The following is a 17,203-nucleotide window of genomic DNA, read 5'->3' on the forward strand; positions in this document are numbered from 1 at the left end:
ATCAGCACTCACTGACAAACAGAAGTGGGTCAGGGTTGGTGGTTTGTGTCTGAATAATCTGCTGTATGCAGATGACACCATTCTGCTGGCTGAGACTGAAACAGAACTGGCAGAATGACTGACGGCAGTGAATCAAGAAAGTGAAAAGCAGGACTATTCATCAACATCCAGAAAACAAAGGTCATGGCCACAGCAAATCTACAACAGTTCCAGGTTGATGGAGAGGGCATTGAGTCAGTAGAATAATTAATTTTTCTCGGTTCAAAGGTCATTGCGACTGGAGGCTGCTCTGCAGAGATCGATAGAAAGGTAACACTGGAAAAAGGAGAGATCAAGCTGCGGTGCATCATTTGGGAGTGTCAAGATCGCTGACCTTGATTTCGCAGATGATGCAGTCATCTTTGTGGAGACTCGAGATATCCTTCTGGGGGCCCTCGATGTGCTGAATGAGGATTCAGAGCCGCTGAGATTACAGGTTTCCTGGGTCAAAAGTAAGATCCAGGCTTTCAATGACATCTTGGATGCTGCTATCTTGTCTGTACCCGTTTATGGTGAGGATGTTGAGGTCACGGAGAGATTCACTGACATTGGCAGTGATATTCACGTCTCTGTTGGCTGTGAGCCAGAGGTCAATAGACATTTGGGTCGGGCCTGGGGAGTCATGGATTCACTGGATTATGAGGTGTGGCGCTGTTGCTACCTGTGCGGGAGGATGAAAGTCCAAGGGTCCTTGGTGCTTCCAGTCTTGCTCTACAGATGTGAGACTTGGACTCTGACCCGGATATGAAACAGAGACTTAATTCCTTTGGTAGTAGGTCTCTTCAGGGAATCCTTGGCTATCGCTGGTCGGACTTTGTGTCCAATGAGCGGTTGCTGAGAGAGACTCAAATGAAATTTGTTACCTGCATCGTCCATGAGTATCAGCTGCGGCTGTATGGACACGTGGCTCGTATTCCTGACGCTGATCCTGCTCACCAGATTCTCTCAGTGAGGGAGTCTCGTGAGTGAAGGAGGCCAATGGGCCGACCACGTGCTTTGTGTTTGCAGCAGGTTGATCAGCATCTAAAGGAGATGGGGATTTGCCAGGCATCTGCCTTGGGAATAGCCAGATGGAGGCCCCTGGAGTACTGGCAGAAAGTGGACACAGCGACATGCTGCTCCGGCGCATGCTCCCATACCTGACCTGACCTGACTTGGAAAAACAACAATGGCTACTTTGCAGAAGGTATGGAATGACAGGGATATCTCTGTTGGAAAAAAGATCCGACTTATTCGAGCAGTTGTCATCCTGGTCATGATCTATGCTACTGAAACATGGGCTGTGGTGTCTTTGGCACAATGATGAGGACAAATGGAGAGGATCAAGCTCTATTTATTAAATCAAAGCAGGCTTCACTCGGCCAAGCCAACAGTGGCCTCACTTGGCCGTACACGATACTACACTCCTTCCCCCTTAAGTCACATGGTCACGCAAATACGTGGATCATACAACACATCTGGAAGAAACACAGACATTGAGCCACAGACGACCAGCGATGATGGGACATTGGAAACAGGTGATTGCTCCGCACCAGGCACCAAACCAGGTACAACCGATACCGAAGGAACTTCCACGCGACTATCACTGCCCTGATCATCCGGATCCACAAATAGAGGGACAGGAGGTTGAAATGTGGTCACGGGCACCTCTGGATGAGGACACATCAGACAGCAGAACAGAATCGGCAGCGTATAAATGATCAGACCCACAAGGCCACAAATGATTGCCATGACATTTCCAGGTAAGACCGGTCGAAGTGCGAATAAGGTAGTTAGCCGGTCTGAAACTTGAATCACAGTAGCGCGTGCACATTTCTGTCGGTTCAAATTGTCTTGTGCCAAAACTGGCTGGTCCATCATGAACAAACGAATACCGTTTGCTGTAACAACTGCTGGTGCACAAGGTAGAAGCAAATCCAGCCACGACTGCAACTGTTGGCCATACACGCTGAATGCAGGATTTTCCTGTGTCGTTAGATGCACTGAATTACGAGAGGCGTGCAAAAACACATCAACCCTACTCTGCACACATTGTACCACTTAGCCCCTATGTAAGCCATGCTTCAAAGATTTGACAAATGACTCGGCCTGGCCATTTGTAGCTGGGTGGTAAGGCGCCGACCTCAGGTATTTGACACCATTACCATGCATGAACACAGCAAACACTTCAGATACAAACTGTAGACCATCGTCTGAAACTAAAATCTCTGGAACACCTTTGTTCGCAAAAATCCTTCACAGATGCTCCACTGTGTTCTCTGTCGAGATGGACTGCATGATAGCTACTTCCAGCCACTTCAAGTAAGCGTCGCTCACCACCAGAAAAAATGTCCCATGACCGGCCTTGCAAAATCTACATTGAACAAGTTCAAATTTCAAGTCAATTAGATGAAAATTGTCGATTTTATGCAATATTGACCTTTGACCTTTTGATCTAAAAATTTTTTTAAAAAAAAGCAGTCAGCTTCTCGCTTTTGATTGGAGAACCCATTTAGTGATCCAATATGCAAATTCTTAAAATTTCAGGTCAATTGAATGAAAATTGACGATTTTATGTTTCGCTGATCTTTGACCTTTTAACCAAATTCTGAATTCGTCTTCTCCATATTCTCATAATAAAGCTTTGTTAACAATTTGATAATAAAAGCTCAAATGGTAAAAAAAAAAGCTACGGTCCGGACAGACAGACGGACAGACGGACCGACAGACGTACACACAGAAGTGATTGCAAACCCCCGTCTCCCGCTGTGCGGGGATGGGCTAATAACTCATGATATTCATAATATGGGCTAATATACTCATGGGCTAATATACTAATATACATAATATGGGCTAATATACTAATAACTCATGGGCTAATAACAACACTCATGATAATAACATAACACCAATGTGATTACAAAACAATATTAATACCAATAATATCCCCCCCCTCCACCACAAGGGGTTTTACCTCCTGGATAACCACCGAGTTAACGTGCAGAAATAGCTTGTCGTGCAGTTTCGTGGCGGGAAACCTAGAAGAAGTAAAAAAAAGAAAATTAAAAACCACAAACACGTATGAGAACTGCTGTTTAACACTAAACCGAAAGGGAGGAATCCCGACGTTCTTGAGGCATATTATGTTGATTGCACACCCACAGACTAACGAGCCCGAGCGTAGATCTACTCTCATCTAGATACCCCAAAGAGGATGATAACATGACCCTGCCTCTCTCGTCTCGGGACTGGGTGTACTCGTGTTATAATGAGAAAGATTTTGTTTTTGTTTTACTAATTATGTGCAGGAAAGTAATTAAAAAAAAAAAAACATTTCTTAAGACTCTTGGGAGCATCTGGTTCTTAGAACATTTTTAACGTCCCTCGAACTCTAAAAGCCGTTAAGATTATCGTGAGGCCGTGAAGCCGTGAGGCAGCGACTTGAGCAAAACGTGTGGATGTAAAAAAAAATAAGGAGGAAAAACTAAAGTCGTTTTTCAAAAAGAACGTTTCAACAAACATAATGGACATTTATTCAGCTGCGGCGTACGATAACACGAGACGAGCGTCACCTGAGATGTGGAAATGCTTACGGTTATAAAAACATCCCGACATCTGGGAGAAGTGATCATTCTTGCTTCAGGTGTGTACATTTCCTCACGCTCCACGAAGCCATCGCAGCGTCGGGCGACTGCACAGTCCACAGGGTCCACGGAGAAGCGTCTGTATCACTAATATGGGGGAGATAACGGCACGTTGTGCAATTTGATTTGAGGGGAAAAATTAATTAATTAATTAATTAATTAATTAACGAACGGAATGTTGGCTCATGGAGGAGCAACAGCACCAGGGTGTGGGAGCAACAGCACCAGGGTGTGGGAGCAACTTCACAGACTGCTCGATGATCAAGGCGAACGGGGAGACAAAAACATTGTACTTGAGTACGAGTAATACATGAGTGGCACAAAGGAAAGGACAAACAGGTGAGAGTGGATCAGTGAGAAATGTAAGACTTCAGGTGGAAGCATGAGGTGACCATGAGCAACACCATTGAGGGGTTTGAGACATCTACAACTGGAACAGCACTCTGTTGAGCACACATACATAACCTCGGTCAGGCTGAACAGTTTATATTACATCATTTTGTATCTCATTGATCGGTCGGATCTGAATCCAGAACTTAATCGACAAGCTCAAATGAGCTAAGATCCTCGTCCTCTTAATGATGACGTCATAAAAACGAATGTGACGTCATTGTGATGTATCAGGTTCGCGATAAATTATCTGTGCTAATGCCCGGCTTGATTCCCTCAAACAAAATTCAAACAGCTTACCTAGTTTCGGAGATAATGGTATAGGCGATTTCCATTAGCGGCGATATTATGACGTCAACTTTTTTTCTACGAAGAATTTCCAAAATCGGAGATGGTTACTGACTGCGCGTGGGCTTTCTGCATATACATGGCAAGTTTCACGAAGATCCGATGAAAACTCTGGGTTGTGAAACAAAAAATGTCAAAAAATAGGAATGACGTCATTAAAATTGATATGACGTCATAGTGATGTATCATATGTGCGGTAATTAATCTCTGCTAATGCCCTGTTCGATTCCCGCAAACAGAATTCAAAAAGCTTGCCTAGTTTCGGAGATAATTTTTTTAGGTGATTTCCATGAGCGGAGATATTTTGACGTCATAACTTTTTTTCTCAGAGGAATTTTCAAAAACGTTGATGGTTACTGTCTGCACGGGGTATTTTTACATATATCTGCCAAGTTTCAGGAAGTTTCGATGAAAACTGGAGGCTGTGAAACAAAAAAGTCCACAAGAACAACAACGTGAGTAAGACTTCGAGATCCTCCACGAGGATCTAAAAATCTCATGGGCTTCTTCTTGTCACCGAACCAACTCATCCACCAAGTTTTGTTATAACTCGTCCACAACTTTTACACATATCAGGCAATACATCGTTTTTAGTCCGATCTCTCAATGGTGAAGAGTCGTTCAGAAAATTAAATTATTCTCGTGTCCAGATCTGGATTCGGATCTTCACCAAAATCGAATCGATTAGTCATTGTCACACACCTAACCCGTCCACAAAGTTTCATCCGAATCCGTTTGTGTGGTTTCTGAGAAGAAAGCAGAAACCTTTTTGAGGGGGGGGGTAACAACCCCCCCTCCCCATAAACTTCCTTCGTAGACCCCCTCAGCTGCAAGTATTTATGGACGGACAGACTGACGATGCGCCATCATCCCATAAGCTCTCCAGAAGGAAGTTCCAGATTAGTTAATTAATTGTTTGTCTGTCTGTGAGGTCACAATGTTTGCAAAGACAGCTGGAGAGAAAACAACCACATTTGGCACACACACCAAGTCTGACCCAGAGATTGGCCAAAGAGTATTTTCATCCACAACCTCAGCCTTTCGAGTCCCTGAAGACCATTTAAGACCCCAACGACCCTTAACACCTCAAATACCCTTTAGATCCCAAAGACCATTTCGACCCCAAAGACCCTTAAGACTTCAAAGATCCCGAAAACCTTTTAAGACCCTTAAGACCTTTCTGAGCCAGAACCCCTGAAAGACCACAAATATCTGTAAGACTCTTTAAGACCCTTTCAGACCTCCGACCCTTCAGACCCCTAAGTCCCCGGAAGACCTTTAAGATCATTTAATACCCTTAATACCACCAAGACCTTTTGTGACCCCAAGGACCTTTTACACCCCAAATACTTGTAAGACCCCAAAGACCCTTGAGACTTCAAAGACCATCAAGACCACTAAAGCCCTCGAAGACCTTGAAGACCCTTTCGGCTCCTAAGACCTGTAAGACCCTTAAAGCCCCTTATACCATTCAGACAGATAAGACAGCTTGGACCCTTGACCATTTAGAGCTTAAGACAACTTGGACCTTTTTAAAGATTTTTTTACATGCTTGAGAGATTATATCCTTTCAACCTCGAAGACCCTAACTGATATTGGAATATACGCTTTAGAGTTTCGACCGTCTAGAATCTTTTCAGCACATACCGCACAAACCTCTCGTATCTTAACTATAATTCACGGACCAGTGTTTGTGTGTTTGTTTGTTGGGCTACTCCTCCTCCAGTTCTGGGCCAATTACATCCAGACTTACCACAGAGGATCAACATGACCCCAGTTAATGTATAGGGTGGTTTTATCTTTGCTGGTGGTCTTTGGGGAGAGGTGAGGGGAGGACACAAATTCTCGATGTAAATGCGTACTTGTGTAGCGCCACCTCTGGGTAGGGGATGTTATTACAAGTCTCTTCCATTTACAGCACAGTATTCCTGTCCCGATGTTTTCCAGTGCTGTGAGGGTGTTTTGAATTATAAGCACGAGTACGTAACCGTACGTGCGGGCCGGACATGCGTGACCGCACGTACGTGGCCGTACGTGCAAAAAAACCACTTTCAAACTGTGTGTCAGAAACAACAACCACACAGGCTGTTACTTCGCTCTCGCGTGGCCGTACGTGCAAAAAACTTTCAAACAACCACACAGGCCGTTCCTTCGCTCTCGTAAACGACGAATGGATTGGGGCATTGTGTTTATCTATAAATGCGCATAAAAAAATCGAGAAATTATTAGAATACAGCCAGTCATCATGATCTGGAAGTCCGTACGTTGTCACCTGTAATGGGGAACGCGGCTGAGGATCTCTTCCCCATCGGCCACGCCTACGCAGCACCATGACCTGTCATTGGTTTGGTAAATAAATGGCCATAACTTGGGAACCAATTGTCCGATTAATATCAAACCTTGAAAAGGCACATCCACAGGTCCCCAGCAATATACCTGGCAAGTTTCAATTAGATCGGACCAGTGATTGACGAGACAAGAGACACAGACACACAGAGACAGACACACAGACACACACGACACACAACACAGACAGACACACACAGACTCACACAGACACACGATACCAACACACATGACACACGACACACGAGACAGACACAGATGACACACGACACAAGACACAAGACACACGACACACACACAGATTGCTGGAATTATAGATAGACTAGTGCGTGCCCGTAGTTGCATGCCAGTATGTGCAGCTTCGTTCCTTCACTCTCGTAAACGACGACTGGATTGGAGCATTGTGTCAATTAGATCGGACCAACTGTATCAGAAATGGCCATAACTTGGGAAACACCTGGGAAACATACTCAGGTCCCCAGCGTCAATTGTGATGTCATATCAAACGAAGAAGAAGAAGAATTGTGACACCCCTCTCTCTCACCCCTAGTCTTGCCCCTCCTCTCTCCCCCTCTCTTGAATTGTGATGCCTCTCTCTCACCCCTCTCTCGCCCCTCCTCTCTCACCCCCTCTCTCCCTCCCCTCCTCTCTCCCTCCCCTCTCTTGCCCCCCCTCTCTCCCCCTCCTCTCTGTAAGTGTATTCACAAATGTCTACCAAGCACAACAATTAATTCAAACCTTGGGAAAAAAACAGCTTTCAAACCTTGGGAAACAGCTGAAACGGATAAAGAGCAATATCAAACCTTGAAAAGGCACATACTCAGGTCCCCAGCGTCGATTGTGACGTCATACCAAACGAAGAAGAATTGTGACGTCAATCGTGCAAAAAAAACATTAATTGTGACGTCATTCATGATGTCATAGCATCGTGTCCGATCATTGGTCGACAGATAAATGGCCGTAACTTGGGAACAGCTCGTCCAATTAATATCACATCCGCGCGGCCCCAGCAATATTCCTGGCAAGTTTCAATTTGATCAGACCAGCGGTCGCGCGGTCGCGCGCGCGCGTGCACACACACACACACACACACACACACACACACACACACACACACACACACACACACACACACACACACACACACACACACACACACTGCTGGAATTATAGATAGATGAGGTATTATATGTTTTTGCTTCATCAAAGTAACCCAGGGGGTTTTTTTTGCCAATCTTGAGCTGTCAGTTACCTATACACCGCCAAAATATAGATGCGTCAGAAGAACATGTTACATGCTTGGAACAAGATCGCCCATCAGATGGGTATTCTGCTAGTTCTTGCAAAACACAGCCTACTTTTTTCAGCAAGTAATGCGCAAAATCGACGCACCCAGAGGGTGGGTACTCAACTATCTCATGTCTTACCTGTCGTGTGGAAGGGGTGAGATCGGAGGAGAGGAGAAACGGTGGGAGGAGGGAGGGGAAGGGATGAGGTTGGAGGAGAGGAGAAACGGTGGGAGGAGGGAGGGGAAGGGGTGAGGTTGGAGGAGAGGAGAAACGGTGGGAGGAGGGAGGGGAAGGGGTGAGGTTGGAGGAGAGGAGAAACGGTGGGAGGAGGGAGGGGAAGGGATGAGGTTGGAGGAGAGGAGAAACGGTGGGAGGAGGGAGGGGAAGGGGTGAGGTTGGAGGAGAGGAGAAACGGTGGGAGGAGGGAGGGGAAGGGGTGAGGTTGGAGGAGAGGAGAAACGGTGGGAGGAGGGAGGGAAAGGGGTGAGGTTGGAGGAGGAATGGATGGAAAGAGGGAGGGAAAGGTGTTGGAGGCCCCTGGCTTTGCCTGGCAATGCTGGGTACCTTTGCTTATGTCATAATAAAATACCCCAATTCTCTATATGAAAACCATGCACATCATACAAATGGGGGAATCATCTTATTAAATATCTTGCTGTTTGTGCTTTACTTCTATTAGTTCAGCAGCATAGTCTGATATTTCAGATCAATTGTTCAAATTTGCATAAAAGCGCCAAAATTGGTACATTATGTTGACTAATGTATTCCGAACAATTCTAGATATGGAGCCACCTGAGATTGTGCCTTGGTCAGCTTCAGAATACATTATTCTACATGTGTACCAATTTTGGTGCTTTTATGCAAATTTGAACAATTGGTTTGCTATGCTGCAGTACTATATCTCTCAATGGTGAAGAATCACCTTAAAAATTAAATAATTTTCGTATCCAGATGCGAATCTGGATCTTCACCAAAATCGAATCAATTCATCCAAACACTTAACGTGCCCACCAAGTTTCGTCCGAATCCGTTCACAACTTTTTGAGATATTGTGCTATATATCGTTTTTGACCCGATCTCTCAATGATGAAGATTCACTTTAAAAATTCTAGTCGTCGGATCCGGATCTTCACAAAAATCTAATTTAGTTCGTCTGTGTTCATGCAGCACAAGGCTGCAGGGTAACATCATTGGCTGAGGGTGCGGATGTGCTGGTGATGCAGTGCCCTCTTCTGGTTAGGGGAATAATTTGGAACTTGACCAAGGTGCCGCGACAATAGCTCGCCTAATCTTCAGGAAGGACACCGTGGGAACTTTAACGTACGTCCACCAGCCAATGCCGGCAAACCGGATGCCCAGTTCCGAGGGAAGGCACACGCTGATAAATCACCTGGATGACAGTTTAGAGCTGGGCTGGGATTCAAACCCAAACTAGCCAGCTAAGAGGAGAGTGGTGTGAGGTCAATGTGATGATACGTTTTGAAAGGGATGGTGGTGGGAAATGGAGGATGGGGAGAGAGAGAAGAGAACTCAAGATGCAAAATACCATTGTACCTTAAGGCCTAAGTCACATTTGCTCTACGGCGAGGATACGGCGGCCGTACCTCTCTGAATTGACAGAAACCTGCGGCAGCCACAGAGTTTCTGTGGTGGCCTCAGGGTGGCCCTACGCCGTTTGGCTATATTTTACAGGTCATAAGGTCGGCGTGGAATTATAACGCGGAGTTATAACTTTTTTCATTTCTACGTTTGCCGTAGCAATTCGACAAGCCGAAAAAAAAAAACTGGTAAAAAAAAACAAGAAAAAATTTAACCCATTCGTTACCGTCCGTCTGGCCGCACGTTCGCCTTCGGGCCCCCTGCGGTCGCCTTGCGGGCACCTTGCGTCTGCCTTGAAAATGCTATGGCCGCCGCAGGAACGCCCTAAGGTCACCGTGCGACATCAAATCAAAGACCGTACGGCAACCCCACGTTTTCGGTCTCCACAATTTATAAATACACCGTGCAGCTCCCCGAAAAATAAAAAAAACATATGTGACTGCTACATTGTGTGACCGTGGAAATACTGTGGCCGCCGTACAATTGCTAGTGGCCGTAGATTTTGGAGACCCCACGGCCGCCGTGGCAAATGTGACCTAGGCCTAACCAGATCGGAAACAAAAGCCAACTTTTCCAAAATACAAACTGCCCAAAGCAAATCAACACAAACTGGAAATATTTACTTTATTCGGAAAATGAAATCATAACTGATGAGTATTCAAGAGAGAGACGCACACAAGAACGTTTTGCTCAAAATGCATGTTGTTGAGAGTAGACATAATCATAACCTCCAATGTCTTCAAACTGAAGAAGCCAAAGCGGATCGGGTTTTCAAATTATTTCCCCATGAAATAATGCTTTCAATTGAACAGAATAAAAAGTACAACTTGGAGTTAAACGTTACAATCGAAATGCATTTTCTTTTCCTTTTTGTTTTGTTTTTTTGAGAGCAAGCTTGATTAAAGCCGTTCATTGTACAAGTCCGTGAGTTTATGTACATGTGTGTGAATCATTGCAGGGGTCCTCGCAGCACGGTGCACTTGCCATTGTGAGATTCAAAACGCATGCTATGCACATCCTTACAAATTCTACAACTCAATCGTCCTTCGGTTGTTCATCGCGGCACAAACAGCTGTGGTCAAAAGCCAAATATGCAGCGGCGACGACGCAAGAGACAAAAACTTAAAACCATCTTCGTTAAATGTATTAGAAAAACGTTTAAAAAAACCATGGAATTAATACAAGGTATCATGTGTTATCTGGTAACGGCATCCCTCCTGCGTGGTCTTGGAAGAAGTCACCAAAGTTTATGTACAACCACCATGGCAGTAAAAAACACGTCATGGGTTTATTACAAATAAAAGCACCAAATGTAAAGGAAATTCATTCAAAAGAACCAAAATAAAATTAGTCATACCAAAGAATTATCCCACTCACTTCCAAAGCATCATATAGGTATACATTACTTACAGTGTACAATTAAATCTTGAGATTAAATATATATTTAATCACATCTGCTCGTTCTCCACCTCATCCTTTGGCCTGTATACAGGCCCAAATTTCTGCATGTATTTTTTTATGTACTCCCTCGTCTTGTGTTTCACGTTCTCATTAACCTCCAGGTCCTCGTGGTTACGACAGTTCTTCAGCTCCTTGTTCATAACCCCATGTGTGAGCTGTAGGAAGCACGGGGAAACAATTTGGTCAATGAGAAGGCGAGCAGTACGACGCAAAGCAAACGTTGCAACGGTTGTTAGAAGTAAATGTGCAACGTTACAAATCGATCCGAGTGATCGTATAATGCGAGACAGAAAATGCTTCGATTGCCACGTGGGTGAACGTGGCGCAAGACGAGTAAAAGCGTGGCATCGAGTAACCTATGTGTGGGAATGATTATGAAATGAAGAAGTAAAGGCTGCGTCTGCCCACAAACACCTTCTCTCACTCAAAAATAAATAAACAAAAAAAGATTTTTTTATAAAAGCGAACAAAGATTAAAATGTGAACGCATGACCAAGTTAAAAAAAAAAAAAATTAATTGCTAAGTAATATTGTTCGGCAAATCTGCGGCCTACCGCCATCCGATTAATCTGATCTATCCCAAGTTTAAATCCGCCCTTCCCTCAAAAAAGAAGATATTTAGCTGGAAAACAGTCAGTGACGACTTGGCCTTCGCGGTAATCAAACAGAATGTACAAAGCAAAAAGCATCATGAAATCATCGTCGTTCACGAGTATGATTTTGTTCATCACAAAATGGAGGTGTTTAGTTTACAGTGCATTCGAGTCTATCCATCGAGCGACAGTGGACAAAGCGAGTCGGTGGCATGGTAAGACATTATTTTCTCCAAAAAGCTGCTATAATTGGTGAAAGGGAAATGGACGAGGGTGCGGTGTTTACACGGATAATGAAGGTGGGAAGGTGAAAAGGCAAACAAACCAGTGGAGGTTCACGAAAAGGGCAGAACCCAATGAAACGTGGTCTGCCATGACTAAATGAGCCAGAAGTTGCAAAGGATAATGTTCGAGATACCTAAGTTTCCGAATTCTGCAGAAAATGCACTTCAAAATGATAGCGTTAACGATACGATCAGAAGATGTTACCGTTCTCAAGTTACGGGCAATTACGTTGGGAGTTGTCAGAAGTGTGAGGAGTCATGTATTGATGATGAGGCACTATGTTTTGCAATGGAAAAGCTTACACCAATGATGTTAATTTGATGAATGATACGTCATGGTGCAATAACTTTCGCATAGATTTTTAGATTACAAAAAAAATAATAATAATAATATTTCTGAATATTTGAGCAACTGCAGGGCAAGCTAAACAGCTCAGGCTTGTGTGTGCTGTCATTATGAACTGATATTAGTGAATCACATAATTTATTTCCTTTTGAGGCTTGACAATGCATGAACGATATTACATTTCACTCCAATTGATCTCAAATATTTTATTTATTTATTTATGTTTATTTTATTTTTTGTAAATTCACGGTGAACACAAACTGTAACCTTCTTGATTGCCACCATCCCTGGCAGGCATATCTATTTGCATATTGGTGGGTATGAGTGTTTTCATCACCACCACCATCATCATTTTCCACCAGACTCAGTGGTGTTAGAGTCTGGGAGGTTGACGGTGGTTTGAACCGGACCCCGGCCGAGTCATACCAAAGACTTCAAAAAAGGATAGAGCACGGAGAAATACCATAGGTTGGCAACCACTGTGCAGGCTTGATGGACCGAATTGTCTCGTCCTCCGTTGAAGTTCCTTGAAAGGGAACTCGTATTTATCTTCATCTATCTATAATTCCAGCAATCTCTGTCTGTCTGTCTGTCTGTGACCGCTGTTTCTCGACAACCACTGGTCCGATCTAATTGAAACTTGCCAGGTATATTGCTGGGGCCCTGTGGATGTGCCTTTTCAAGGTTTGATATTAATCGGACAAGTGGTTCCCAAGTTATAGCCATTTATTTACCAAACGAATGACAGGACACGGTGCTATGATGGCACGAATGACGTCACAATTCTTCTTTTTTTTCTCTTTTTTTCTTTGCACGTACGGCCACGCACGTACAGGCCCGCACTAGTCTTTAAAAATGAGGGAGATCAGGTATGTTACCATGGTCACTCCTATCACTGAGCTACTTTCACCCGTCAGATGAGGAGGGACCAACACATTAATCGGTTCAATCAACTCATGGGATCCCTCATCCGTGGAACTGACTTCCACCTTACAACGAGTGATGTCATTCACAGGAGCATCACCATCATAAAAGTTGTCCTTTTGTCTGCTTTCATAACACAGCACTTCTTGTGGTCCACTTTTTCAAGGGGAAAACCCCCCAAAAAACCTTCCAAATAAAGATGGGTGGAGCTATCTTTGGTCATGGAAATGTTTCAGGCTAATCACAAGTCATGGGTTGTTGTTATTTTGAAGTGATGATGATGTCATCCCTAACAAAATAAGTCGATTTCTTTACAGTATTCCCACACTGCACTTGGGAATAACCACTCAATGAATATTCATGAAACTGCTTCAACATGATTGGTAATGATATCAGCTTTCTGATAATGTGTGAAGTGTGAATATACAGAACATATTCATTGTAGCAAAGTAGAGATTAAAAAAACAGAAGTGGTGATGAACTTCCAACTCAAAGGAAGGTGGATTGGATAGGAAAATTCACCAGTTGGACGCGCAATAATATCGAAAGGTGAGACGACAGATAAAAAGGTGAACACAAAGCTTATACCAGGGGTGTGTTAATTTACCAAGCAGCTAGCTGGCATCGCAAGCAGCTACCTCGTGACATCATAAACATCCCGTTCGACAACACAAAGGTAGCTACATAATAAGCAGGACAGATATTTATCCACACACATTTTGAAAAAACAAACGAGGGGGCATTGGAACGGGATCGATTTGTCCGTCTGTCACGCTATTTGCTCCTCAACGATTGTGCAGAAATTCACCAAAATTGGTAGTTATGATCATCACATGGCCAGAAGATGCGAGAGCAGTATCATTTTTGGCGCCACCCACTGTGGTAGGGTCAAAAGGTCTAGTATCGAAAAATGCAATTTCAGACACATTTATAAATGAAACTTTGTGCATAAAAATCAACATTGGGAGATGCATGAAATATGGAACGATTTTTGGGATTTGATCCCTGGTTCAAGCCCCAGGGGGTGAGGGGGTTTGGATACAAGACTTGGGGTCACAGGGGTCAAAAAGGGGAAAAAACATTTAACTCAAAATTTGATATTGGGTCATTCCTGGTGGAACTTGATGTCATCTTTCAAATTTCCTTCAGATGGGAAGTGTTAGGATTTGCGATGGCATTTCCATCGACTTCACTCTTGTTCTAATTTACAATGGTTTAGTTGTGACTAGATCTCTGTTTTTTAATACAGAAGTCAAAACACATAGAGGAGCTAAAATTAACAAATCGGAATCGACAAACGTTGCCTTTATTTTTCAAGGCAAACCCGAATTACCTTGCGAGCTAGGTGTTTGAAATCTTCAGTGGAGACAATCCGGCCGGCCTTGCAATCAGGCTTCCGGTATGGATTCAAACACTGCACAATGAACTGTGAGAGCTGTGTGGTCACAGACACAAACAATAAATCATTACAAAAAAGTTAAACAAAGTAAAACGGACCAATTCACTGGTAGTTGACGGTTTTCACAATTAAACTACAACAAGCGATAAATGACTGCGTTTACATGTCCTTGTTCGTTTACACAAGTGTAGTCATTCAAACCACCCACCTCCTTCCTGAAAGTGTCCTTACTCCTTTTTGCGAGCTCAGTTGATGTGTCTGCTTCAGCAGTTTTCGGCTTCTTGGAGGCTTGCTACAAAGTCAGAAAAAGTAGTTAATATATATCATAAATTGCATATGAAGCAACAGAAGGCATCTTATCGTAATAATGTGATGGCAATTACAATGGAAATTGATGAAAACTGCTGCAGTGAAATTTGATAGACCAGCACATTACCCAATGAGTAATTGCATCACCACCTTCCAGTGACTGACTGAATGACACGCACACACGCACGCACGCTCGCACGCACGCACGCACGCACACACACACACACACACACACTTTTGAAACCATTCATTGAAAACCATCCCTGGGAATATTACCACAAACGAACGACAATTGGAGGCAGTCCAGGGTTCGGTGACGATCCTAAAAAGAGCCCTTGGAACAAAACTCTGGGAAAAACAAAGTTGAATATCTTGCTCCATGAACTGTGATCCCTGCCTGAAGCGGAGGTGGATACATTGAATATCGGGAAGACTTCATTCCATCTCTTTAAACCCGCAAATGGGGATAACAACCAACACACACACACGCACGCACGCACGCACGCACGCACACCTGTGACCAATTATGCTTTTACTGTGAGTAAACTGACATGTGCAATTCTAACAACTCCTCAACCCCCCCCCCCACCACCCAAACCCTCAACCTCCCACTACCAACACTGTCCCATCTATGCTCCGCCACCCCCTCCCCTCCCAACCCTAAGGCATCAATCCTTTCCATCCATACTTGAAGCCTTCAAATCCCCTCCCCCCACCCGCACCCCACAACTCCTCAACCCCCCACAACATTGAAAGCCCTCAACCTCCTCCCCCCCCAAAGCCTCAAGCTTCCAAATCTGTCCCATCTTTACTCTCCCCACCACCTCTAAACCCATACTTCATCCACCCTCCTTATAAAAGGAAACGGGCATTCCCACATTGAAACAGCAAAACACTTAATGCTTTCCTCTTCGTTATGCTATCAACAACTTCACAGAAACCTGTCATGGTCAACTGTCCATCTCACAATTTCAAGAGAAAGTCGTTGGAAATAATAGAACGGACCGGCATAACCTCAGCATAACCTGCTTGAGAGAATGCCACATATTTATTTGGGCAGTGTATAAACAACAGACCACTGCCTCTATCGTTGAGGCCTATCTTCACAAGGCCTCGACACCTATCAGCTCAAAATACCTTTAACAGTCACTTTTGTCATTTTACACTGAAGGGAAACTTATAGGGAGGGCACGGCGATTGCGAATACGACAGCTCTGAAGATATCTGACTTTGCATAGCAGTGAGCAGCAACATGGCGGTAGTAGTATAGAAACTGTGGGTGGAGTCAAGCGAACTGTCCAACTAATGGGTGGAACTTGGATGCACACACATCTCCTTTTATAGTATAGATTATGGACATGCCTTTGTTGGAGTTTCATCATATGTCGGAGTACCCAAGTCCATCTCTGCCTCATGCTCTGCAGTATTGTCATCTGCCTCACTATCCCATGATGGGGGATCCCACTGTGTTTGCCTGGGGAAAGACAAGTAATGATTATTAGTGTCCACAACAGAAGACTTTTACACTTGTGGAAACAACATTTCACTTTCACTTTTGGAAACAAATGACACTTGTGCAAGGTGGCCACAATGTTTTGTCACTACTTGCAAAAATTGACATTGCCTTTGTGTACAGAGCATGGATTTGTTTCCTTTTTTCAGATCGAGTGAACGGAACAATGGATGACACAAGCAATTACAACATTGAACAACGGATTGTTGTTAGTGTCTGGGTTCACGGATGTCCACAAACAGAAACGGAGAAAACCATGGAAGAGGTGTATGTCGACTATCAGCAACAATTCCGCCAAGAAGCATAAATGCTTGACAACAGGCAACATAAAAGATATGCCAAGAACTGGAAGGCCATCAACCAGAGGTCAGTAGTGCAAATAGGTCGAATAATCTGTTGCCAGGCCACCAAAAAGGTGACCCATAAATGATCCATGGAGCTTGGGATACTGTGTTTCGACAATGCAAAAGCACATGAAGGTTGACCGAAAATTGCACCCACAATCACCCAATGTTCGTTCAAGAGTTATCAGACAAAAAAAGTTCCGGAAAATGTCCCACAGAACATGGCAAAAATTATTCTCTGTAATGGCAATGATGGAGCACAAACGGATCCACTGGACACTCAAAGCTTGTGTCATGTGCTGTAAAATGTGCAATAAAGGAAAGGAGTACTGCAAATGTATGTGGTCCAACTTGTAGAACCCTTCAGTGTTGTCAGCTAATATGATAAAACGCAAT

General features: G+C 44.0%; 2 protein-coding genes across 19 annotated transcripts in view; both read right to left on the bottom strand.

The window, feature by feature from the left end:
• The window catches only part of LOC147028077 (uncharacterized), a 20,498-nt gene extending 16,748 nt beyond the window's left edge, over positions 1 to 3,750 (bottom strand). For 8 of the 12 annotated variants that reach the window (XR_015057406.1, XR_015057405.1, XR_015057404.1 and 5 more), the window contains exons 1-2: positions 3,612 to 3,750; positions 2,993 to 3,056 (exon numbers count right to left, since the gene is read on the bottom strand). Coding sequence is in view for 8 of the 12 variants with exons in the window: in XM_085878092.1 (XP_085734218.1) it covers positions 2,993 to 3,056; positions 3,612 to 3,633 (86 nt within the window). In the remaining 4 variants the exon portion in view is untranslated. Of the gene's footprint in view, positions 1 to 2,992; positions 3,057 to 3,222; positions 3,248 to 3,611 lie in introns of those variants that run through there. The other 4 variants (XM_085878091.1, XM_085878093.1, XM_085878086.1 and 1 more) reach the window with 2 other exon arrangements.
• Positions 3,751 to 10,244: 6,494 nt separating this feature from the next.
• Positions 10,245 to 17,203, bottom strand: part of LOC147028078 (uncharacterized) — a 149,726-nt gene continuing 142,767 nt past the window's right edge. For all 7 annotated transcript variants that reach the window (XM_085878094.1, XM_085878101.1, XM_085878099.1 and 4 more), the window contains 4 exons: positions 16,313 to 16,424; positions 14,850 to 14,933; positions 14,576 to 14,677; positions 10,245 to 11,250 (listed from right to left, as the gene is read on the bottom strand). In XM_085878094.1, the coding sequence (XP_085734220.1) occupies positions 11,083 to 11,250; positions 14,576 to 14,677; positions 14,850 to 14,933; positions 16,313 to 16,424 (466 nt within the window). In that variant the 3' untranslated portion in view covers positions 10,245 to 11,082. The remainder of the gene's footprint in view (positions 11,251 to 14,575; positions 14,678 to 14,849; positions 14,934 to 16,312; positions 16,425 to 17,203) is intronic.

Source organism: Eptatretus burgeri, chromosome 4 (assembly GCF_056783735.1).
Source record: "Eptatretus burgeri isolate ZD-2024b chromosome 4, Ebu_testis_v1, whole genome shotgun sequence".
In the NCBI taxonomy this organism is placed as follows: Eukaryota; Metazoa; Chordata; class Myxini; order Myxiniformes; family Myxinidae; genus Eptatretus; species Eptatretus burgeri.